The 25,647-nt window shown below is 45.3% G+C and overlaps 2 protein-coding genes across 2 annotated transcripts in view; both read right to left on the reverse strand.

Annotated features, from left to right (window-relative positions):
- The window catches only part of LOC140720992 (uncharacterized), a 371,190-nt gene extending 345,912 nt beyond the window's left edge, over positions 1-25,278 (reverse strand). Inside the window, exon 1 of the mRNA XM_073035858.1 lies at positions 25,240-25,278. The gene's annotated coding sequence lies outside the window, so the exon portion shown is untranslated. The remainder of the gene's footprint in view (positions 1-25,239) is intronic.
- Positions 19,538-22,572, reverse strand: LOC140720991 (uncharacterized). The gene has a single exon (XM_073035857.1). The coding sequence runs from the start codon at positions 21,748-21,750 to the stop codon at positions 20,293-20,295; it is 1,458 nt and encodes a 485-aa protein (XP_072891958.1). The 5' UTR covers positions 21,751-22,572; the 3' UTR covers positions 19,538-20,292.
- Positions 25,279-25,647: the final 369 nt, after the last annotated feature.

Here is a 25,647-nt window from a genome sequence, read left to right on the forward strand (position 1 = left end):
TATTTTCACCTTACTTGCTAAAGCAACCTGATAACTTCTTTTAGCATTTCTTATTTCCTTCTTAAGATTCTTCTTACATTCTTATTTTCCTTGAGCACATCATTTACTCCATGCTACCTATATTTATTGTAGATCTCCCACTTTTTCCGAACAAAGTTTCCAATATCCCTTGTAAACAATGGCCCTCTCAAACTTTTAACCTTTCCTTTCAACTTAACAGGAACATAAAGAATCTGTACCCTCAAAATTTCACCTTTAAATGACCTCCATTTCTCTATTACGTCCTCCCCATAAAATAAATTTTTCCAATCCACTCCTTCAAAATGCTTTCACATCTCCTCAAAGTTAACCTTTCTCCAATCAAAAATCTTAACCCTGTGTCCAGACCTACTCGATAATTATATTGAACCTAATGTCATTATGTTCACTGGACCCGAAGTTCTCCCCCACACATACCTACGTCTCTTGACCTATCTCATTCCCTAACAGGAGATTCAACACTGCCCCTTCTGTAGTCGGTACCTCTATGTATTGCTGCAAAAAACTATCCTGCGCACATTCTATAAATTCCAAACCATCCAGCCCTTTTACAGAATGTGCTTCCCAGTCTATGTGTGGAAAATTAAAATCACCCACAATCTCAACTCTGTGCTTACTACAAATATCTGCTATCTCCTGACAAATTTGCTCCTCCAATTCTCACTCCACATTAGGTTGTCAACAATACACCCTTATACGTGTTACTACACCTTTCCCATTCCTCAATTCCACCCAAATAGTCTCCCTAGATTATCCCTCTAATCTATCCCGCCAAAGCACCGCTTTAATATTTTCGCGGACGAGCAATGCAACACCTCCTCCTCTTGTCCCTCCAATTCTATCACACCTGAAGCAACGAAATCCAGGAATATGTAGTTGCCAATCACACCCTTCCTGCAACCATGTTTCCCTAATAGCTACAACATCATATTTCCAGGTATCACTCCATGCTCTAAGCTCATCTACCTTTCTTACAGTGCTCCTAGTATTAAAATAGATTCATTTAAGTAACTCTGCACCTCTTCCTCTCTGTTTATCCCTAACGATGCAATCACCTTTATTATCTTTTTCTTCCATCTCCCCTACATCTACAGTCTGAGCCCTCCCCTTCTCTTTCACCTGCCTATCCTCCCTCACACACAGTCTATAGCTTTCTGTATTTGTGAACTAACCTTCTCTCCCCTAGTCTCTGCAAATTGATTCCCACACCCCAACCATTCTACAGCGTTTGTAGTTTAAGGTCTCCCCAGTAGCCTAAGCAAATCTCCCCGCCAGGATATTAGTCCGCCTGGGATTCAAGTGTAGCCCGGCCTTTTTGTACAGGTCACACCTGCCCCAAAAGAGGTCCCAATGATCCAGAAACTTGAATCCCTGCCTCCTGCTCCAATCCCTCAGCACGCATTTATCCTCCACCCCATTCCATTCCTACACTCATTGTTGCGTGGTACAGGCAGTAATACCGAGATTACTACCTTTGCGGTCCTTCTTCCCAACTACCTTCCTAACTCCCTATATTCTCCGTTCAGGTCCTCTTCCCTTTTCCTACCTATGTCATTGGTACCTATATGTACCGCGACCTCTGGCTCTTCACCCTCCCTCTTCAGGATATCTTGGATACGATCAGAAACATCCCGAACCCTGGCACCAGGGAAGCAAACTACTATCCCAGTCTCCTGATCGCGTCCACAGAATCGCCTATCTGACCCCCTAACTATCGAGTCCCCTATTACTATTGCCTTCCTCTTCCTTTCCCTACCCTTCTGCGATACAGGCCCGGACTCTGTGCTGGAAGCACGGCCACTGTTGCTTCCCCCAGGTAGGCTGTCGCCACTCCAACAGGACTTAAACAGTATTTCTGATTGTCAAGGTGTACAGCCACTGGGGTACTCTCTAGTACCTGACTCTTCCCCCTCCCCCCTCCTAACCGTGACCCACCTGTCTGCCTCCCGTTGCCCCGGTGTGATAACCTGCCAGTAACTCCTCTCTCTCCCTGACCAGACGAAGGTCGTCGAGCTGCAGCTCCATTTCCCTCACACGGTCTCTTAGCTGCTGCAGCTCGGCGCATCTGGCACAGATGTGGACTTCCGGGAGGCGATGAGACTCCAGGACCTCCCACATCCGACACCGAGAACAACAAGCTGCCCTCACACTCATAATTCCCCCTTTCCTCAAATAACAGGAAAAACTGAAACTTAAACCTACCTTGCCTTGCCCGCTTCCGCCTAAGCCCGATGAGCTCAAGCCCTTAAGCCTTCACTCTGTTCCCGGCTCACTCCGCTGCCCGAAACGACGTTGCTCGCTATATAAGGCTGTGTCCTTTTTTAAATCTTCCCCGCTTCACTGCCCGACGTCACACGCCTGCGCAGTCCCGCCTTTCTTAACTCCGATGAGAATAAGAAAAATATCAAGATGGCTCACGCCGCACTCCCGTTCTGACCCTCCAACTTCCTTCTCCAAACCAAACTTCGAGTGTTGAATAATGTTTTCGTTGATTAACAAGAAAAACACGACCATAGGAGGTTTAATGTGAGGACAGAGGGAATGGCGTCTCTGAACACACTGTCTGAGGGTGTGTGGCTCCCTCAACATCTTCTTCTTTCTCACTCAGCAGTCGTCCAACCTATTCCATCTCCCCTTCTTCCTTACCCCATCACAGTTTCACCCCTCACCAACTTCTCAGCACACCATCCTCTCTCAGCCTCTTTCTTCCATCCTCTCTTACACTGCCATCCCCACTCTCCAACTTCTTTCCCCTCTCAGCCACCTTTAGCAGAATCCCTTTTCCTCATAGCCCTCTGTCACTCACCTCACGCAACTTCCTCTTTCTCTCACGGCTCCCTTTCTGTCTACACCACACGCTCCATTCACTGACCTACCGCAGCCGCTAAGGGGGAGGGAGATGGAGTGTCCCGGGACTGTGTACGAGGGGGCCTCGATCCACTTTACAGCCCAATTGGATGAGACGACAATGTCCTGAGCGTTCAGCTCGTTGCAAGCTTCCCGGGAGGTGTCAGAGGGTTTTGCGGGACGGGTGGGATCCTGTTGCACATCCGGAACTTCAGTGGTCCAAGTGTGCACTCTCTCTACCTCTCCTGGCGAAGGAAATATGCTGATACCGCCTTGCGTGGCGTTCCGAGTCAACTGGGACATGATATCGAAGGGACGTGGAGATTGGAGTGAGGGGTGGAGATTTTCCACTCGTATTTGTGTTGACGATCAACTGCTTCACAGTCAGTCACAGAGCTCATATCTATTAAAATAAAAATGATACGTGAAACAATATGGAATTCCACCCATAGGCTGAATTGTTACTACCAGTCCATGGTTTGTATTCTAAATCAACAAGCACTCACATGCACATGCACACAATCAATCGATGTAATCTCCGCGGGTGCTTAAACACAATATTTGCAAATGCAGCCCAGCCGCCGAAAGAGTGCTGCCTGGATCGTTGAATTCCACAGATGCTGGATGAATCTGTGAATTCGTAGAGCCGATTGTATTCAGATCCAGCTCAGGAACTCCATATGCAATTCCTGAAATGCGGAAGAGTTGGGTCTGGATGTGTGACAGTGGAAACCAGCGACAGAAACCATCACAATATTGCAAATTCACCTTCAGTTTCCATTAACAGCACCGATGCTGCCGCTTAACGGGAATTCCAAAGACTGAAATAAATGGATGGTAAATTTTCCCTATCCACAAGATGACTGGATAAACACTTCAGACAGAGTGTGTGACTTCTGCTCGTCATGAATTCAAAGCTCCGACAGAAACTCTCAGCTGATGAATTCAAAACGGCACTCATTTATACTAAGGAACAGTCTCCACAGATTCATTTATACCCCCCAGACTAACTTCCCTTCTGGTTCTTAGTTACAATTACTTCTCCAAGCATTTCAATTGAACAACACTGTCTCTAAGGTAAATATTGTGCTGATTGCAGTCGAATACATCAAAATTCTTGAGCATTACTTCAGCAGTGACTCTTTTGAATCAATTAATGTCAAAGCTCCAGGAGGTGACAAGTAGAAACACAGACAGCATGGTTACCCTGTGGGAAATGTTGTGATTACTTGAAATGACGAGGAGACGCAGACAATTCTTCGAGAAGTTTAAACCTTTATTTGCAAACAAAGGCTGAGGCAATCAATGAACTTGTCAGCGAAAGCCCACCGAGCTCCGGTGTACAGCATTCTTTATAGTAATTTCTTATCTCAGTTACATTTTCGGTTTCATCAGCATACCCAATCAATTTTTAATTGCATATCATCTATACATTAACTAATCAATCGCTCTTGCCTAGCTCTCGGTGCGCCAGCATTATTTCTCTCCAGTTCGCATTGGGGCCTCATTCCTGGCCACGGTTGTTTCTCAGTCAGCCTCCCTTAACCTCCCTCACATTACATCTTCTGCTCGTAGCATCCTGTCCGCCACCGTTATCTCTTACTAAACAAAAGCTGAGTATAATACATGGAGTACATTTCAGCTAATTAGTGTTGCTAGCTAAACAGATGTTCTGTAATTGCCACAGTATGCAGCTAAGAGAGTACAAAGTATCTAGTTAAAACAACACATAGCAACATGTGTCTAGTAAAATAATACATAGTAATATTCAGCACATAGGAGTGATTACATAGTGATTACATAGTATAGTAAATAGCCAGTACATAGTGATTATATTTCAGGTATATATAGTGATTATGCCAGGTATATTTCTCAATATAATCCCCCCTTTGAGACCCACAGGGTCTCACACAGAAAGAGAACACTAGAGGCCGTGCACAAAAGCCAAAATAAAGTCCAGCATTTTAATCCCAAATCTGGGTCATCTACAATTTCCGTACTCGGAGCTCAAAATGATCTCTCTCTGTTACCCTAGGCTGCTGAGCCAAAAACCTGTCCCTCCGTAGCTGAGACAGGGAAAAAGACTCAGATACCTTTACAGACTAGTGTCCACATCATTAACACCCTCCAGTCCATTTGATGCGTCGCGCAGACTGTAACAGTACATCATTGGTTTTTCTCCTCGTCTGGGGTCAGATGCAACAATTCCCAGGAGCATCAGGAATCGTTTTGCTGTCGCACGCACTATCAAAGTCTTGAGACATGGACGAACACAACACAGAATAAGTGCACAACATATCAGCACAATACCTGCAGTCATTGCCATTTTCGTCAGCCGCACACCCCATCCCCCTTTTTGTTGCTGTCGAATATCTGTCCTCATGTTCCATCTCTTCTCTACCTCCTTATTCTGAGTCTCAACGAAAATTACAGTGCAATGTAACTCAGATTTGGGCGCTACAGCCTCAGGTAATATGGCCTGCACGCCCTGTTTCTACTTTCCCCAGGTATCCCAGATCTGATCTTCTATGTCCCCTATCCAGAAAAATATTGGCTCTCTTGTCTTCTCGCACTATCAATTGAGCCCCTGCTCTTTCCACACTTAACCCATTTCTGGTGCATTCTAATTTTATATTCCAGTTTCAATAGAGCATCTCTGCCTAACAAATTAACCGGAGTTCCTTTAGATACTAGTACTGGCAAAAGAATTTCTTTATTTCCCATTCTCAAATGCACTGAAGCCATGCACTTTGTCAACTGTGTTTTCCCCGAGAACCCTAACTTCTTAATAAACTTTCATGACATGGGAAGGTGAAGGGCATACTGTGGCTCTACGCAAGTGTACGTGGCTCCAGTATCTATCAACATTGGTGTCAGTTGCCCTTCTAACATAACCTGGAACATAGGTTCCTCCTCTGCCTCCCTCGTTACCATTGGGTAATGTCCCTTCCCACTCGAGTTCTCGGGGCACCCCTAATATCTTGCATAGGGGTTCACAGGTCCGCTCGGACCCCCAGGAGCCGGCATGTGGCCAAACAGTGGCTCCCTTGCCATCGGCTCCTGCTGATACGAGACGGGCCATGGTTTAAATGGGCAGTCTCCCTTCATGTGTCCAGGCTGGCTGCATCCCCAGCACAATCTTTCTGCCTCTCTTTCCCCCTGTCTCCTCTCTAACGCTCTTTGCCCACAACTCCTCTGCCCCCCTCCTTGGGACTTCCAGTCCTGTCTGGGCTGTTGCTTAAATCTACTCTGTCCCTGATAGGGCATCTGTGGAAATGCTCCTCCGAAAATATTCATTAGTGGCATGGGGTTTTCTGGCCCTTGACTGACAGAATGACCGGTTCCTCCATCTAGTGGTGCTTCATTCACTTTAGTGGCTGTACTCACACTAGTGGTGGCTGGCAGCATCTTTGTGCTTTTTTCTTTTTCCTTCTTTTTCAGTTCTTCAAGCTGCATTTGCAATAGCTTTCGCAGCACCTCTTCTTGCTGCTCAGCCAGCTTTCGTTTGTCTCTCCGATATTTCTCCACCACGTGGACTACGTAATCGCTGAATGCTCGTGGAGTCAGCGACGACAGCCCAACCACCTCCTCCAATTTAGACTTGACCGGTGGAGGCATTGCATCCAGAATGCTTTGTCGGAACAGTGAGTTCAGAAACAAGCTATTTTCCACCTCTTGCTCAGTCTCCAGTCTCCACTTTTTCAACTGGTTTTCTACAAAGGCTGCTGGGTTTTCAGTGTCTCCCAGTGGTTCCCCATTTAAGGCTTTGGGGTCCACTCTGGGTGGATAAAGCTTCCTGAGGGCCTGCCATACCCTCTGCCTCACTGGATCAAAATTGGCCCCATCAGTCTGTGGGCTGTCCACATTCTGTAAGCCAGCCATTTCCATCAGTTCTTTTAGCTTGGAAGTTTCCATCAAACTTATCAGCAGTACCTTCAAATCTCCCATAGCCAACAATCATCCCGTTGTTTCCTGCTCGAAGACTCTAATCCACTTTCCTGCCCCCTCGTGCAGACTAGGCAGAGTAGTTTCCTGCTCTTCCAGGTCTTGGGATCCCCAGGGGATATACTGTACTTGTCCTGATCCTTTTACCAGCAATGGCAGCATTTCCTTTTCCCCGTTCCATGTAATCAAGCTTCCTTCCTCACTTGGTTCTTCATCTATTTCTGGCCCTAATACTGCTGGTTGCCACTCATACCTTCCTGGGGTATACCTTCTTTCTTGCTCCTTCTCCACTCTAGTCCCCTCTTCCATCTCCAATATCTGCCTCTCCGTCCTCTCTCGTGCTTCCTCCAAATTCTCGTCTCCTACCTTCCTCCAACTTCCTCTCAACTCAGTCCGTTCTTGCCGTCTAGATGATCCCTGTTCTCTTCTAGTCTGTCTCTCTCTACAGTATAACCGATACTCCTCATAATCCCTCTTCTCTCTCTCAGCTGCTGTAGCCTTTCCACTTCTCTTACCATCTCCCTTCTTTCCTGTTCCAACCTCATCCTTTCTCCCTCTATCTCGTTGCTCAGCACCTCTCTCACCCTCTCATATTTCCTTCTTTCCTCCTCAGGGTTCCAGACCTCTACTTCCCCCCGGCAGGCTTACTGTTCCTGATATCATGGGGCACTGCTTGGGTGTTCCCTGCTCATAATAGGGAGGGGGTCTTTCTACTTCTTTCAGATCCGGGTGTGGAGCTGAAGCCGGGTTTCTGTTAGTTTTTTCCTCTCCCCCACCCGACTGTTTTTCCTGTTCCCTTGCGTCTTTTTCGTTTATTATCAATATCCTGCCAGTCTTTCTCAATCTCTCTCCCTCCATCCTAAAAAGTTTCAATACTTCCATCTCCCGCTCTCTCCTTTCCTCCCTTTTCTTGGACATCGTTTCGTTTATGATTTTTAATTAGTGCTTCCATCTCTTCACACAAGCTTACATCGAATGTCCCTTCTTTTGGCCATTTCGTGCGCAGGTGTTTGGTTCTTTTTTCCCATTTCTCTGAAATTGCAATTATCTCACCTCTGCCTACCTGGAATTTCTTGCACAGTATGTTTACTGCTGTTCCTTTTTCTTCCGCCATGCTATTCTCTACTTCTCTTAGGTATTATTTCTTTTTTTAAAATCTCACAGTTCAAATACCTCCCCGATCCTATCTCCACGCCTGGCCCTACAGTTTATTCTACCAGTGTTCAAGCAAATTATCAAATTCTTCTTACCTTCTATTCCGTTCTGTCCAAGCAGCCCTCAACCTAAGGCAGTACTCACAGAAGTTTCTCTTCACTCTCCCTGCCCGTTCAGCCCGTTCAGTATCCACAGGGATTAACCAACACCACGTGGAATTTTCTTCACTCTCCCTGCCCGTTCAGCACTTCATTTCATACGAAGCGGTATCCACAGGGATTTTCTCTATTTTTCCTTTCCCTGCCCATTCAGCCCTTCGCTTTGTGCGAAGCGGTATCCACAGGGACTTACCAACTCCACGTGGAATTTTCTTTACTCAACTTTTTATTACCTTATTCGTACTTACCCCCACTGCAGTGTTCTCGATCAATCCTCTGAGCCTCCTGTCAAACCCCCAATTCTGCCAGATTCTTTGGATTGGAGAGACCCTTCGGCAGTTGCTGCACACCTCTGAGTCCCCGAGACCCCCAAAACCAACAGAATTTTAGTCCAAATTGTCGCAAAAAGTGCTCATCTTTTTTCTGGGTACACCCGTAATTCTGTTAGCTCTGTGAGTGCTCCCGAGGAACTGGGTAGCGGCCCCTACCCGTCGAATCTTTTTCGCGGGTCTCTTTCCGATCCTGTTCGTGACGCCAATTTTGTCGTGGTGACTTGAAATGACCACGAGACGCAGACAATTACTCGAGAAATTTAAACCTTTATTTGCAAACAAAGGCTGAGACAATCAATGAACTTGTCACCGAAAGCCCACCGAGCTCCAGTGTACAGCATTTTTTATAATAATTTTATCTCAGTTACATTTTCGGTTTCATTAGCATACCCAATCAATTTTTAGTTGCATATCATCTAATCATTGATTAGCCATTTGGTTGTACTTTTGTAAGTAATCAGATTGAGTTCAACTGTTGCAGGATCCTGGAATGTGTTGGATTCTGTCTGGTTTCTCCTGGCATTTTCTGCATTTATTGCCTTGTTTGTTTGCATTGTATGTATTCCAACATCCGTAGATTTTCTCCTGTTTTTGATAAAAGCAAAAGCGGTGCCACATAATAGAGCAAGAAAATCGTGGTAAATTAGAGGACTGGAAAGCTTTTACACAACCAACAGAATAAAAAAAAAAAACACACAGGAGAGACAAGGTGAAAAATTAAGGTAAGTGAGTCAATAATATCAAGTATCAAAAGTTGTTCAGATATATAAAGAGTAAAAGTGAGGCAACAGTTGATGTACCGCTGGAAGATGATGCTGGCCAGTTAGTAATAGAGCAAAGAAATAGCCAACGTATGTAATAAGCATTTTGTGTCCATCTTCACTGTGTAAGACACGAGCAGTATAAGACCGTAAGACGTAGGAGCAGAATTAGGCCAATCAGCCCATCAACTCTGCTGCACCATTCTATCATGGCTGATCGTGGTTCTCACTCAACCCCATGCACCTGCCTCCTCGGCAGATCCTATAATGCCCTGACTGATCAACAAGCTATTAGCATCTGCCTTAAATGTGCCCACAGACTTGACCCCTGCCGCCATCGGTGTCAGAGAATTTCTCAGATTAACTGCTCTCTGAATAAATAAGATCCTGCTTAACTACTCTAAAAGGTCGCTCCTCAGTTTTGAGTCTGTGTCCTCTTTTATGCTTACCCCCAATATACGAAAAGTCCGCTCCTCATCCACACTATCTAGACCTTCCCACATTCGATGGGTTCAGTGAGATTTAACACCCCACCCACCCGCATTTATTAAGCATAAGTCAGTGCAGGAGTACAGAGTACATCGGATCTCACTAATGTCGAGGAGGCCACACCAGGAAAACTGGAAACAGTAGATGACCCCAACAGTCAGAATGTTGAAAAGATGCCTCATATGGAAGGACTGTTTGGGACCCTGACGAGTGGTGAGGAGAGCAGTTAGAGACAGATCGAGCACTTCATCCACTTGCAGAATTGGCTTCCAGCCCACTACACCCCTCCTTATAGCCGTAAACCTGTCCCTTTGGTGGACCACACTGTCACTTTGTTGTGATATGCCACAATAACAGGACCCCCTGATTTGTGGACTACATTGTCACCAGGTGGCACTCTGCTGCAATAATACTGAGAGACAGAAACGTGACACTGTAGTCTGCTGAAATGTTTATTCAAGATTCAAGGTTGTTTAATTCCATTTCCAGCAGACAAGTGTAAATGAGATCGAAATAATTATTACTTCGTCTCCAATGCAATACAAAACACAATAGTAAAAATGTATATCCACAGCTTCTATACTGTGCACGCATTGATTGTATGTCCATAAAGTGACACTCGTATAGGATGCCTGCGAAGACAGGAATTTATGAAATAGAGGTGTTTGGCAGTATGGAAGGGTGGGCTAGTGGGTAGAGATATTCATCGGCCTTACTGCTTGGGAGAAGTAGCTGTCCCAGAGGCTGGTAGTTCTGGTGAGGATGTTGCACAGTCTACCCCCTGAAGGGAGTGGGACAAACAGTCCATGAGCGGGATGAGTGGAGGTAGATTATGAGAATCAGGTTGTTGCTTGATCTCGAGAGAGGGAATTTAGAAATTATCAATGAGATGCTTTGAGAACAGCTTGTAATTGTGCCCACTACTGAAAAATTAATTCTGTATTGGGTGTTGTGCAAAGAAGCAAATTTGTTTAGGGAGCTTATGGTAAAGGAAACATGTTAACGCAGTGATCACAACAGATTAGAATTCACCCTGCACTTTGAAATGGGAAAGGCTCAACAAGTCATCATTATTAGTGGAGTGAGGGGAACTGCGGAGGTTGGGAGAACACTATCAGGGATGATGGTAGAATAGCAATGGCTGGAGTTGCTCAAATTGACAGCCTCAGGGTTGAAGAGAAACACATCAGATTCCACCTGCGCAGCTTCAACCTGAAGGTACGAATATCGATTTCTCCGTCCAGTAAAAAAAATCACTGCCCATCGCCTCTCCTACTCTCCACTCTGGCCATGCACCTTTAAAGTTCTGTAAATGTGATGTCACCATTCATTACGAGAGGACTATTCATAAGGATACAATATTGAGACACTATCAGGCATTGGTTAAATCACGGGGACTCGTGAGCAGTGTAAGGACTCATTTCAAGAAAAATGTGCTGGAATTGGACAAAGAGTCTGGGGAGGCTCATAAAAATGATTCCGAGACTGACAGGGTTAACACATGAGGAGCATTAGATGTCTCTGGGACTGTATCCGATACCGTTCAGAACAAAAACTGAGGGAGGCTCTCGAATACTGAAAAGCTGAGATAGCGTGCAACAGAGATGATGGAAAGGAAAGGCAGGAGATGAGGCTTAATCACAGTCACTGCGATGAGTTACAGGGTTATAGAAGCGTGGTGCAGTCAAATCAGAAAGCAACAAATACTGTACTGAAAGTGTTGCATTTGAATGGACGAAATAAGAAATAAAATGGACGATCTTTAAATTCAGCTACAGGTTGTGTACGATGTGGCCATCTCTGAAACTTGGCTAAATGATGGCTACCGTTGAGAGCTGAACGCTCAAGGATATAAGGTGTATCGGAATGATAGGTTAGTAGGCGGGGTGGTGTAGCCTGTGTATAAGAAATTATGTTAAATCATTAGAAAGGGATGACATAGGATCGGAAGGTGTAGCGTCTCTATAGGTTGAGTTAAGAAATGGAAAGGGTAAAAGTATCCTAATGAAGTTATATACAGGCCTCCAAACAGCAGCCGGGATGTGGATTAAAAATTACAATAGGAGATAGAAAAGGTGTGTCAGAAGGGCAATGTCACGATAATCCTCATGTATTTTAACATGAAAGTGGATTGGGAAAACCAGGCCAATACTGGACCTGAAAAGAGAGAGTCTAGAATGTCTAAGGGATGGCTTTTTAGAACAGTTGAATCTACTAGGAGATCGGCTGTGCTAATTAGTTGCTGTGCAATGATCCTGAAGTGATAAGAGAGCTTAAGGTAAGGAACCATTAGGAAACAGTTATCACAATAGGATCGAGTTCACCTTGAAATTTGAGAAGGAGTAACAAACTATTTATGTGTCGGTATTTCAGTGGAATAAAGTAATGACAGCAGAGCAGCAAAGGCTGCAGTTTCCGTGAAAAAATGCGGTAAGTATAAGTCAGATATATTCGAAAAAAATACATTTTTGAATGGAAGACGGACTCTACTGTGGCTGACAAGGGAATTCAGAACTAAAATAAAAGCAAAAGAGAGGGCAAATAAGTAAGGCAAATCTCGTGGAATATAGACGATTGGGAAGCTTCTAAAAACTTACAGATGCAAACTAAGAAGGTTTTTAGGAAGGAAACGATGAATTATTTAAGGAAGCCGGCGACTAATATCAAAGAAGATACCAAAACGTTCTTCCAACAATAGAATAATAGAGTTGAGGATAGGTATAAGACAAATAGAAAATGACACTGGAGATATTGTAATGAGAGTCGCAGAGATGGCAGAGGAACCGAATGCGTATTTTGCATCAGTCTTCACAGTGGAAGTCATTTACAGTGTAACAGACCTGAAGGAGTGTGTGAGAAGTGAAGTTTGTGCAGTGAAAATTACGACTGAGAAGGTGCTCAGGAAGCTTAATGGTCTGACTGTGAATAAATCTCCTCGAACTGATAGAATGCACCCTCGGGTTCTGAATGCAATAGCTGGAGAGATTGGGGAGGCATTAACAATGTTCGTTCAAGAATCGGTAGATTCTGACATTGTACTTGAAAATTACGAATATTATGCCACTATTTAAGAAGGGTGGAGACAGCAGAAAGGAATCTATAGACCTGTTAGCCTGACATTAGTGGTTGAGAAGTTGTTTGAACCGATTTTTAGGGATGAGATTACATCCCGGGGCATCATACAAGATAGGCTGAAGTCAGCACGGTTTCCTGAAGGGAAAATCCTGCCTGACTAACCTACTGCACTTTTTGGAGTAAATTACAAGCAAGGTAGACTAAGGAGATGCAGTAGATGTGGTGCACTTGGATTTTCAGAAGGTCTTTGACAAGGTTCCGCAAATGATTCTGCTTACCAAGATAAGAGCTCATAGAATTACAGGGGAGTTACTAGCATGGGTGGGGCATTAGGTGGTTGGCAGTAAACAAAGGGATAGCTGGCTGGCTACCGATTACCAGTGGAATTCCACAGAGGTTGGTATTGGGACCCCTTTTTACAATGTATATCAATAATTTGGACTATAGGATTATTGAATTTGTGGCTGAATCCGCTGATGATACAAAGGTGGAGGAGTGTGTCGTGTTGAGGAAACACAGAGCCTACAGAGAGACTTGGATAGTTTAATGGAATCGCAAAGAAGTGTCAAATTAAATAACATTTTGAAAATTGCATGGTGATGCACTTTAGTGGAAGAAATAAACAGGAAGGCTATTGTTTAGATAAGGAGAGTATTCAAAATGCAGAGATTCAAAGGGACTTGAAAGTCCTTATACAGGGTACCTTAAAGGTTAACCTCCAGATGCTGTTAACAACACTACCAATTCAGTGCATCTGCAAAACAATTGTCAGTGTTGGTACAAATGTAATGAATGCAGAGACTCTGACAGTTTAAGTAGTTGCACCAATGGAATTATTTACTTCTTATCGATGCAAACTTTGAGTGCACCTGGTTTATCACGTGACGGACTACAATCAGTTTTATGCTCACACAAAATGCTGGAGGAATTCATCAGCTCAGGTAGCATGAATCAAAATGAATAAACATTTGACGTTTCAAGATGGAATAAAACGAGGGAAGACGCCAAAATAAGAAAGTTGGGTGGAGCCGGGAAGAGCACAAACGGGAAGGTAGAAGCTGAAGTCAGATGCGTCGGATAGGGGGGTGATGTGTGGCTAGGGGTGATAATGGGACAACGTAAAGAGCTGGACAAGAAGGAATCTGATAGGATAGAGTGGATCACGAGAGAAAGGGAGGTAGCAGCGGACCGGAGGGCGGTGATAGGCAGGTGAAGAGAAGACTAGGGGGCCATGTGGTGAAATGAATAAGAGGGAAAGGGGAGAGGGAAAACACCGGAAAGCCGAGATGTCTCTGTTCATGTCATAAGATTGGAGGCTCCACAGAGGAAATATATATGCAGGTTACTCCTCCAACCTGAGGGTGCTAATGTGGCAGAAAAGGAGACAATGGGCCGACATTTCGGACTGGGAATGGGGATTGGAATTGAAATGGTTGGCCACTGGGAAATTCTGCGTTTTGTTGTTGGAGCTGAGGGACTCGACACAGTGTTAATTAACTTGAAGAAGGCATGTCTGTAGGAAACGTCGACAGTTTATTCATCTCCATAGATATTGGCTGAATCGTTCAGTTCTTTCAGCATGTTGTATGTGTTGTGATTATTGTGATTAACGGTTTTCGTGCGTTCATTATCTTCGTAAGTCTGGATGCGGTATCACTTCAAGGCTCCTCACTATATTACAGGAGCATACAAACAACATATATTTTTTTATATTTCTATTGAAAGATCGATAACTGAGACAATTTCCCAGAGCGGATCTATAATCGAGACAAAGTCTATGGAGTCTGGGAATGGACAAGATCAACAATAAGAATCATGAAACCGAGAGGTGACACTGAGAGACTTTCACGGCAGCATTCACTGAATTCTCGATTCAGCATTTCTTCGTCTTTGGGATTTTGCAATTTCGTGTGAAGCTCTCCATACCTCATCATACCTGGGATTTTACCTGAATGAAATCATGCTTATTTTTACCCCAGCTGTTGGAAAACACGTCAGCCTTGTGTACGATTGAACACTCAGCGTGCTAGAGTGAGTATAAATGGATCACCGTGGAGATTCATCAGCTCAGAGTTTCTTCAGCGAGACTGCGGGCAGCTCGAATACAGAGTGAATCACACCCGGAATGCCTGAAACTATCTACAGTAGGAGAAGGATATATTACTTGATCGTTGCCGTTATTGGTGTCCCTGGTAGGAACAGACGCGAACTAATATTTGCAGTTCAATGTGCGCGGTCTATGGACCCGTTCAGTTACCGACAGCGTTATGATCCTGGTGTATTAGTGAGTGTGGTGCAGTCATTGTGACAGAACTCTTGTGTTCCGTCAGAAGGTTCCTTGCAGTTTAATCAGTAGACAAGGCTGAAAAGAAAAACAAAAACAAACATTAACTGAAACAGATGTAGAGTGGAAGATCGGGGAGATGGATACATTTTGTGGACATGACAGGCAGCTTTGATTTATCAAGGTAAAACCGCTATCAAAGTAAACTCCAATTCTCCAGCGCGCTCGGCACCATCCAGGGCCACGGCGTTTTTTTTTCCCGCACCAGTAGTTCAAGATGCTTTAATTTAAAATTGAACGTAATTGCGTTGTGTTTGAAAAAATGCTACAAGGTTGAGGAGAACGCGGAAAGCGAAACCCTGGTGAGATTCACTTGTGTGTTCAATCTCGGACCATCGGGAGTTTTGAAAATTCAAATCGTGTCGCTGTGCGTTTTCGTTTACAAGGGTTTGTTTCCACGCCTTATTATCGGTGAAGAGGGGTTTCGCCAACCAGAGGTGTCTGTTAGATGCCTGACTGGGTAATGTACATGCAATACTCTGGTCTGGAAATATAAACATCGAACCATTTGGAATAATGCTTCTGTAATTTGGAGCAGGTCAGGAAGAATGTGCTAAAAGAAAATGAAAATGGGAACTTCCTGATCTGATCCGTTGTCGTAGTTTGAAGGAACCGCATCCAAGTGTATTTGCAGAATTTAAAAGCAGCGAGCCCAGCTGGGCCGGCGAGGGCAGGTGACAAACCGGAGTCGAAAAGGAGATGGACGCCTGCGAACAGAGGAAGTAAATGTGCTACGAACTTTGAACGTTGTAAATGGACAACCTCAGAGGCAGCGGGGCGTAGCAACATGCGATGAGTGCCAGGATATGAAGGAAGTGCCGAGGTATCCAAACTTTACACATCGGTCGTAAAGCTCCCTTGGCGATCAGTTGACAGTGCCTCATTCCCAAATCCTGCTCCTCTTGCAGTACCGAGTATGTAACCTTTCTCCCTGCTTGCGCACCATTGCGGAGTCTGCGAAGCACGATTTAAACCTTTTAAACCTCCAGTATTGAGCGCCCGCCAGGTTTGACTGTTCTCTCTTTACAGCTTATCTCTGCCCCACAGAACGTGAGAGAGTAATTCATTGATTCCTGAATTTAGTGGCGATTGTGATCCTGTCCCGGGGAATGTGCGGACTCTCCACCTGCACCACTCGCTACCTGGTGGCCGTGACAACGGTGGATCTATTGACCGTTGTCTTGGTGGTGATAATGTGGCCGCTCAGTTATTATTACTTCCCTGGGACTTACCTGGCCATCACCCCCGTATGCAGTGTGATTGCTGCCCTGATAGAGACAGCCACAGACTCCTCTGTCTGGTCCACTGTCAGCTTTCCCTTTGATCGGTTTGTCGTCATCTGTTGCCAGAGGTGGAGAGTAAAGTATTGCACCGGAAAAACTGCGTCTGTGGTTCTGATAACAACCAGTGTTCTGGTCTGTTTGAATCATGTGCCCGACTTCTTATATTGCAACCTGTGAAAGTGATTGACACTATACCCGGAGACTGCATTCCAAAGAAAGGATACTATACGGATCCCGGGTGGGTGGGATATGACTGTCTTACTACTGTTCTAACGTCATTACTCCCATTCAACTAATTAACAAACAAAATATCTAACCTCTTCTCAGAGGCGGTTGCCGTGATTTCCATCTGGACACTGCAGAATGGACGGTCACCGAAGAACATGACAGCGGAGAGAATAAAACTGGTTTAGAGCCCGAGAGAGGACAACACAGGCAAACACACATTCACACCTTCAGCCCGCGACATCCACCTTCTATCTCGCCTTACCTTTTCTGTTTATTTGCCCAGCATATTCCAGCCCTGTCACCGTCACAACCCTGTCATTAATGATAAAGCGGGAGAGCATCCAAGGGTATTTAAAACCTAATCAGCAAAATTGCATCTCATTTGTTACTTCAGTCTTTTGCGTCAGGATGAAATGAAAAAGAAAGTCACCAGTCTAAGGAGCTTACAGTAAATCTCGCACTTGTCCTTGGTATCAGATAAAGCTGTTGTGGAGAAATGATTAACACTACAGAACTCCTGGATTTGGTTCATAATTGTGCAAATTTCCATGGAACACCCAAATTCCTACTCCAGGGAGAAATGTCACCTTCCTTCCTGATTTTGAATGAATGATGCTTGCCACTTGATGGCGACTGTGTGAGCAATCAAATGGCATATTCTGCTTTAGAGCCTGAGAAAGGAACAACACTTCGTTTTGAATTTGTTACTCTTTCAAAGTGCATGTTTGTTATTTTTGTGTCAACCGCCTGGTCCTCTATTGACACAAGGAACCACTCAGCTTCTGAGAAGAGATCTCCAGTTTTGAGCCTGTCCTCAGACGCTTCACATTGACACCTTGTCTGCTCAGATAGTGGATCTCACCCGTGGACGGTTATGCTCATCCATTGGTTAACTCAATCCTCTTTAGCAGAGTTTCCCAACCTACTTTAGCCCCAGTGCCGCGAGTTGAGAACAGTCCAGTACCCCCGTCACTAACTTATGCATCTGCAACAACGTCTGCTAGGGTGGTTAGGTCGGACGAGATCGCCAAGTGTCAGACGCATTGTGATGACGAATGCTCAAGGCCTGCAGTGCGATGCTTCTTCCTGTGTCCCAGCGCCACCACCTTTTTTGGAAGTGCCTGCTCTACTAATGGTCGGTCAGATCTGATGCCTTAAGTGATGGCTTATCGCCCCACCAAGATTCTTTAATGTCCCCCTGGCGAGTGTTATTTGCTCCTAAAGCCATCTTAGGACATGTAACCACCCCAGAGGGAATAACTGCTCGATTGTGATCATTTCTTCATCTTTCTGGTCTGAGCTTTCATTTCAGTTCAGAATAGTACATGCTCGCAGCATGTTGAATCCTGTTTTCATTGATGAAAATACAACCTTAGAAGAGTTACAGTGAGTAGGACAGAGGGAATGGGACTCCCTCAACACTGTGTGTGCAGCTCCCTCAACATCTTGCTTGCTCCTCTCCATAGTGCCCTCACTTTATCTTCCACACACTTTCTCCCTACCCTTCACCCTCCTCTCAATTCTCAGCACACCTTCCTCTCTGCTTCTCCTCCATCTTCTCTCACTCTCCATTTCCTCCACTCCCCTCTTATCCTAATACATCCTCTCCCACTTCCTCACCTCCCTCTCCTACTCCAGTCACCCCAACTTCCGCTCACTCTCACCTCTCTTCTCCCCTTTCTGTCTACAAACCACACACCCACCCCGACACTGAATCTCAGCCCGTGCTCACTGCAGGATAGCAACCCGTCCCTTTCAATATGCGACAGTGACATCGACAAGATAAGTAGTCTTGGTGACATCGGAACATACTGGCGTTTGGAGTTGGATGAAGCAGAGGAGGGAGAGAAAGTGACAGAGAGATAGAGGAAGAGGGAGAAAGAGAGAAGGGGGAGGAAGAGATAGAGAAAGAGGGGGAAGGAGGGTTGGAGGGAGGAGAGAACAGGCTGAGTGGTGGTTGTGAAAAAGAGGGAGAGAGAATCGAGAGACTAGGAGTGTTAGTGAGCAAGACTGAGGAGAGCTGGCAGGGAAGTGTTACAGGTGAGAAACAGAGGGGAGAGAGATGGTGGCAACACCCAGTGAGGGGAGAGAATTGCGGGAAGAGTGAGATGGATGTGGGTAAGAAATAAACGGGGAGCAAGTGAGGGGCAGAAAGAGGCATGGGAGAGAATGACGGAGGAGAGAGATTGGAGGGAATATGAGAGGGAAGAGAGATGGGGAGTTAAGCTGGGATAGAAACCAGGGATTGAGACGGGGGAGATATACGAGGGAAAGGGACATATTGATCAGTGAGAGAGAAACTGACAGGGATCGAAAAGGGCCACTCATTTTAAATGGAGACATATGGAAATTTCTAAAATTCTAAATCTTCCATGTAAATTCCTTTAGTATCAGTGAAGTGTCTATCTAGCTGAGTGTAGGCGGCTGAAATGGGTACATTTTAGGTGGAGATAGAGGGGGATAGACACAGAAGCATAGATCAGTCATGGCCATGTTGAATAAACATAATATCATAAGTCTTCCTCTTTCTTATGAATTGATTTCCCTGTAGTCTGAGGGTGTACCCCTGGTCCTGGGCTACGCATTATGGGAAACATGCTTTCTATCTTGGCTTCACAGTAGTCAGGAAACCCGCCCATAATTCTAAACTCCAGCGGGAGCAGCACAGAGACATCAAATACCATGAGCTGTGGTCTTGTTAAGCAGCTTCAGCTGCAGCACCTTGTTCAGAACCATCTGAAAATCCAAATAAACAACACACACCACCTTTCTTATTTCACCAAAAAATTCCAAGAGATCTGTCTGGGAAGAGGAAAACCAGAGTTGACTCTCTACTGTACACTAGGTGTGTTATAAATTCAATTAAGTACCGGAGACAGAGTTTAAAATAAACTGATTTATTTGTTTCAGATTCAGAATATTAAACACCAGTCCCATTAAAGGTGAAAGAAGAAACTCCTCCCATTCCCAGTGACCAGGGTGCAGAACTGGGTGTGGTGAGCAGCAGCAATAATTGCAGAGTTCAGCACCGACAGTCACTCTCGAAATTGCATTCAGCAACGGTGATGGACAAATATCCAGCATGCAGCTCATTGAAACTTTCTCCCCAGTGTGAACCCGATAGTGTGTCACAAGTGTAACATGCTGCAAGGTTTCACTGCTCATGTAATGGCCTCTCTGTAATGTTTCACTGCTGAGGTAATGTTTCTCTGCAGCAGCAATGTTTAGGTTAAGACTACAGATAACAGGGTTTTGGAGTGTGGGGGAATCCAATGAGAGAAACATTCTTTCTTGTGAGTCTGGAAGAGAGAATTTGTGGTCTTTCGCTAGGGAGAGATGAGAAGACATGAATGGAGAGAGCGGGCTATTTTTCTTTGTTTACTTTACTAACCCTATAGTCAAAGTAAGAATTATAAAGCTCAATCGTTTAATCGCATATTGTGTACTGTTTGTAATTTCGGGGAACTGATTTGTAACAGGGGACACATCACACAGCATCCACCCAAACGAGATTTCACAAGTTTGGCCGGGCTGGGGGCTATCACCCCTACATTAAGCTGCTAGCCGAAGCAAGAGTTACATACGCCTAGATGACTGAGTGAATCGCTTCCCAAGGTCTGAGCAGGTGATCAGCCTCTACCCACTGTGAACTCGCTGGTGTCTCTGTAGTTGAGATGACCAAGTGAATCCCTTCCCGCAGTCTGGGCAGGTGAACGGCTTCTCCCCAGTGTGAACTCGCTGGTGTCTCTGTAGTTGAGATGAGCAAGTGAATCCCTTCCCACAGTCTGAGCAGGTGAACGGCCTCTCCCCAGTGTGAACCCTCTGATGTACACTCAGTTGGGATGAGCAAGTGAATCCCTTCCCACAGTCTGAGCAGGTGAACGGCCGCTCACCAGTGTGAACTCTCTGATGTATGTTCAGTTGAGATGACTGAGTGAATCCCTTCCCACAGTCTGAGCAGGTGAACGGCCTCTCGCCAGTGTGACCTCGCTGATGTACCCTCAGTTGGGATGAGTAAGGGAATCCCTTCCCACAGTCTGAGCAGGTGAATGGCCTCTCGCCAGTGTGAACTCGCTGATGTACCCTCAGTTGGGATGAGTAAGGGAATCCCTTCCCACAGTCTGAGCAGGTGAATGGCCTCTCACCAGTGTGAACTCGTTGATGTACCTTCAGTTGGGATGAGCAGCGGAATCCCTTCCCACAGTCTGAGCAGGTGAACGGCCGCTCCCTTATGTGAACTCGTTGGTGAGCCATCAGGTACGACGAACGAATGAATCCCTTCCCACAGTCTGAACAGGTGAATGGCCTCTCACCAGTGTGAACTTGCTGATGTGACTTCAGGTTAGATGAGCAAATGAATCCCTTCCCACAGTCCGAGCAGGTGAATGGCCGCTCCCCGGTGTGAACTCGCTGGTGTTTCATTAGGGAGGATGACTGAGTGAATCCTGTCCCACAGTATGAGCAGGTGAATGGCCTCTCTCCAGTGTGAACTCTCTGATGTACCTTCAGTTGAGATGACCGAGCGAATCCCTTCCCACAGTCTGAGCAGGAGAACGGCTTCTCTCCAGTGTGAACTCGCTGATGTAGCATTAGCTCAGATGACCGAGTGAATCCCTTTCCACAGTCTGAGCAGGTGAACGGCTTCTCTCCAGTGTGAACTCGCTGATGTACCTTCAGTTGAGATGACTGAGTGAATCCCTTCCCACAGTCTGAGCAGGTGAATGGCCTCTTCCCAGTGTGAACTCTCTGATGTACCCTCAGTTGGGATGAGCAAGTGAATCGCTTCCCACAGTCTGAGCAGGTGAATGGCCTCTCCCCAGTGTGAACTCGCTGATGTACCTTCAGTTGGGATGAGCAAGGGAATCCCTTCCCACAGTCTGAGCAGGTGAACGGCCTCTCTCCAGTGTGAACTCGCTGATGTATTTTCAGTTTAGATGAGCAAGTGAATCCCTTCCCACAGTCTGAGCAGGTGAACGGCCTCTGCCCACTGTGAACTCGCTGGTGTACCTTCAGATGGGATGACTGAGTGAATCCCTTCCCACAGTCCGAGCAGTTGAACAGCCTCTCCCCAGTGTGAACTCGCAGATGAGCCATTATGTCAGATGACCGAGTGTATTTTTCCCCACAATTTGAGCAGATGACCAGCCTCTGCCCAGTGTGAACCGACTGCTGTGTCCACAGGTGGGAAGACCGACTGGATCCCTTCTCTCACACAGAACAGGTGAATGGCCTTGTCCCAGTATGAACCTGCTGATGTACCTTCAGTTGAGACGACCAACTGAACCCATTCCCACAGTCTGGGCAGGAAATAACGGGCGTAGAAGTCAGTCAGATGATCGAGTGAATCCCTCCCCACAGTCTGAACAGGAAGGAAGATGAAGTGAATCCCTTGCTCCACTTCGTAAATATCTGGTCAGAGACAGCAAAACTGGCATGATATGTTTGAGATTCCAGTCGACAAATTCCTCATCATTTTCAACCTGTAAAAAGATTTACTAAGTTTTACTAAGATTTACTAAGTCAATGGGTGTCAGACAACATTTCAGATGAGATCACTTGACTCGTCAAGGTGTGATATGGCTTCACAACATTTCAGTGAATTTCAACCCAAGTTGGAGAGAGAAGTCATCTTCTAACTGGGCACAGTGCTGGTATCTAGAATGACCATCAAATTCTCTGATGCTCCTCCTGTCTCTATGAGAATGGGGCATTTCTAACATCTCCAATCTGTGACCTGGCTCACTTTGACTCTGTCCATTGGTGTTATTCCCTGCTCCCACTGAGCTGCATGGGTGCCTGGCCCCACAGTAACTGAAACACTCTCACACAAATAGCCGGTACTCATTCCAAGCACCCACCACTCTCTGTGTAAAAAAACTAACCCCTGACATACTCTCGGTATCTGTTTCCAAGCACCTTAAAACTATGCCCCTCATGTTAGCCACTTTAGATCTGGGGGAAAAAGCCTCTCATCATGCCCCTCATCATCTTTTCACCTAAAATATGCTCTAAACATAAACATCAAAAATGCCCCTCATCATCTTTTCACCTAAAATATGCTCTAAACATAAACAAGGGAATCATACATTGCTTTGAGGTTTTGTTAGAAGTATACAAAATTATTAGGGTACAGATAGGGTAAATGCAAGCAGCATATTCCACTGAGGTTGGGTGGGATGATAACCAGAGGTCATGGGTAAGTGGCGAAGGTGAAAATTTAACGGGAGCGTGTAGAACAGCTCTTCACTGAAATAGTTGTGAGAGTGTGGAATGAGATGTCAGCATGAGTGATGAATATGAGCTCAGTTTCACCATTTTAAAGAAGTTTGGATGGGAGCCTGGATGGTAGGGGTATGGAGGGCGATGGTCCCAGTGCAGGTAGTTGCATTAGACAGCTTAAATGCTTTTTCAGCATTAACTAGATGGGCCAAGTAGCCTGTTTCCATACTGAACTTCTGTAGGTTTCTGTGACAGAGAAGCTGGACAAAATTGTTTGGAAGGGAAAAGGTAGGAGTGACAACGGAGCAGCAATGGCTGGAGTTTCTGGGAGCAATTCGGGAGCTGAGTGATCGATACATCCGAGGAAGTGAAAGCATTGGAAAGGCAGGAGGACACAACTGTGGCTAAAATGAGAAGCCAAAGCCAACATAAAAGTCAAAGAGAGGGCAAACAAAAGAGAAAAATTATTGGGAAGCATTTGGAAACCAACAGAAGACAACTAAAAAAAAGTCAGATAAGCTCAGTGCATGGAATCATGATATTGTAGTCATTAATGAGTCTTGGTAGCACCCAACAGTCTGAGGCATTTAGAGGAACAAAATATCCGGGGCCTCAATATCTCTTAAAAACCCAGGTTCCCTGCACCAGTTACCATGCAACCTTTATTTTGGCAGGCATGTACAAACTCTACACCCTCAAAATTTCACTTCTGAAGGCCTCCCACTTACCAAGTATTCCTTTTCCAGAAAACAGCCTGTCCCAAACCACACTTGTCAGATCCTTTCTGATACCACAGAATTGACCTTTCTCCAATTGAGAATCTCAACCCGTGATCCAGACCTCTCTTTTTCCATATTTTCTTTGAATCTCCTGGCATTATGATCACTAATTTCTGTCACCAGCCCTGGATCATTTCCTAACAGCTTCCTGCACACTTCTACATCGGGAATCCTACCTACTGAGTAAGGGCACATTTGACAAACTCTACCCCATCTAGTCTTTTTACAGTATGGAAGTCACAGACAATATCTGGAAAGTTAAAATCACTTACTGAATCAACCTTTGTTTCTTGGCATGGTCTGCGATCTCTCTGGAAATTTGTTCCTCTAAATCCCTCAGACTGTTGGGTGCAACCAAGTCCCAAGAATGGCTACAATATCATAATTCCCTGTACTGATCTCATCTGACTTTCCTACGATGCTTCTTGCATTGTGATATACACAGTTCAGCACATTCATCGCACCATGCTCAACCATTTGATTGCTGACTCTATCTGAGGTCTGAACAACATCTGACTGGTCTGAACAAACTCTCGCTCAAAGTCACAAAAACAAGGGAACTGGTTGTGGACGACAGAAGGAATGGAGACAGGCTAACCCCTATTGACATCAATGGATCTGGGGTTGAGAGAGTGGACTGTTGGACTGTAATCACTGTTAATAAGAACTTTGATATCCTTTGGGTTTGATCAAGTTCATCTGCACTCTCACACAACCTATGTAGCAGGCCTGTAGTGGGTTATGAAGGATTTTCTCACTCCAGCTTTTTCACACCATCCATGTCTGATTTGCTTGCTAAATGATGCTTTAAAAAGTCAGATTTCCAAATATTACTGCACTTACTCCTACTTGCAAATTCTCCAGCAACTTCTGCATCACCACAATACACAAAGGTAACACAATTTCTGTACTGGACACAAATATTCCCTCTGAACTCTCCCCCAGGTGATAGATGGTGGTGAACTCACTGACAGCAATGCCAATGGATGTGAAGGGAAGGGCACTAGTCTGTCTCACTGGAGTCTGGCACATCTGTGATGTGAAAGCTACATGATGCCCAGGGCAAAGGTGTTTGATATCATTATGTACCCAGAGAGAATGGGTCAAAACACGTTCTCACGGGTAGAAAAATCCAGAAGAGGAGGTAGAACAAGCAACACACATAAAATACCGGAGGAACTCAGCAGGCCAGGCAGCATCTATGGAAAAGAGTACTAATGCTGAGTTCCTCCAGCATTTTGTGTGTGTTGCTTGGATTTTCAATTTCTGCACATTTTCTCTGGTTTGTGATTGTAGGTAAAACAAAGGTGATTTTCTCAATTGGTGATGTAAAAGATTTTGTTCCCTTTCTCCGAGTTCCTAATCCTTGCATTCAGATAGCTGGAGCTCAGCTCTGTCTGAGAGATCCATCGGTTCCCATTCCCTCATCAGCCGGAAGCTCCCCGGGGCCCGTGTACGGATCGTGAGGCTGAGAGAGAGGGGGACGAGAACAGGACTATCCCGGGATTTCAGGGCACGGTGTCCGAACGTCACAGCAATTACCCCGAATTCGGTGTTGAAAAAACCAGCGCAAACCATCTCTTACCTGGAGCCGATTCCTCGAGGCCTTTCTGTACTGCGCGCATGCGCGATATTTGGAACCATCCTCATCCCTGACGCCTGCGCGTTCGGTCGGTGCTTCAGCGATAGTGAAAATTGTAACGCAGAACATTCTGGGTAATCACGGTGCCATTAAAAGTTTCTGCAAGCACCGGTTCCATATCCAGACCTCAGTTTTGTTTTTGTGTAGAAAACTCAGCAGCTCTCTTAACGCAGAAAGCAGCTACCATAAACAATGCACTTAATATCAGCAACCCTTCCCAGTGTCTAATGCGAAAGTAGATCCTTCTTACAAATGCAGATTGAAAACACAAGAGATTTTGCTGTTGCTGGAAAACCAGAGACGCACACACACAAATTGCAGGAGAAACTCTGCAGTTCAGGCAGCAGCGAA

This window comes from Hemitrygon akajei, unplaced genomic scaffold (genome assembly GCF_048418815.1).
Source record: "Hemitrygon akajei unplaced genomic scaffold, sHemAka1.3 Scf000049, whole genome shotgun sequence".
In the NCBI taxonomy this organism is placed as follows: Eukaryota; Metazoa; Chordata; class Chondrichthyes; order Myliobatiformes; family Dasyatidae; genus Hemitrygon; species Hemitrygon akajei.

Excerpts from the sequence above, each read along its gene's own strand:
- LOC140720991 (XM_073035857.1), bottom strand. The coding sequence starts at position 21,750 with ATGGCTCATCTGCGAGTTCACACTGGGGAGAGGCTGTTCAACTGCTCG.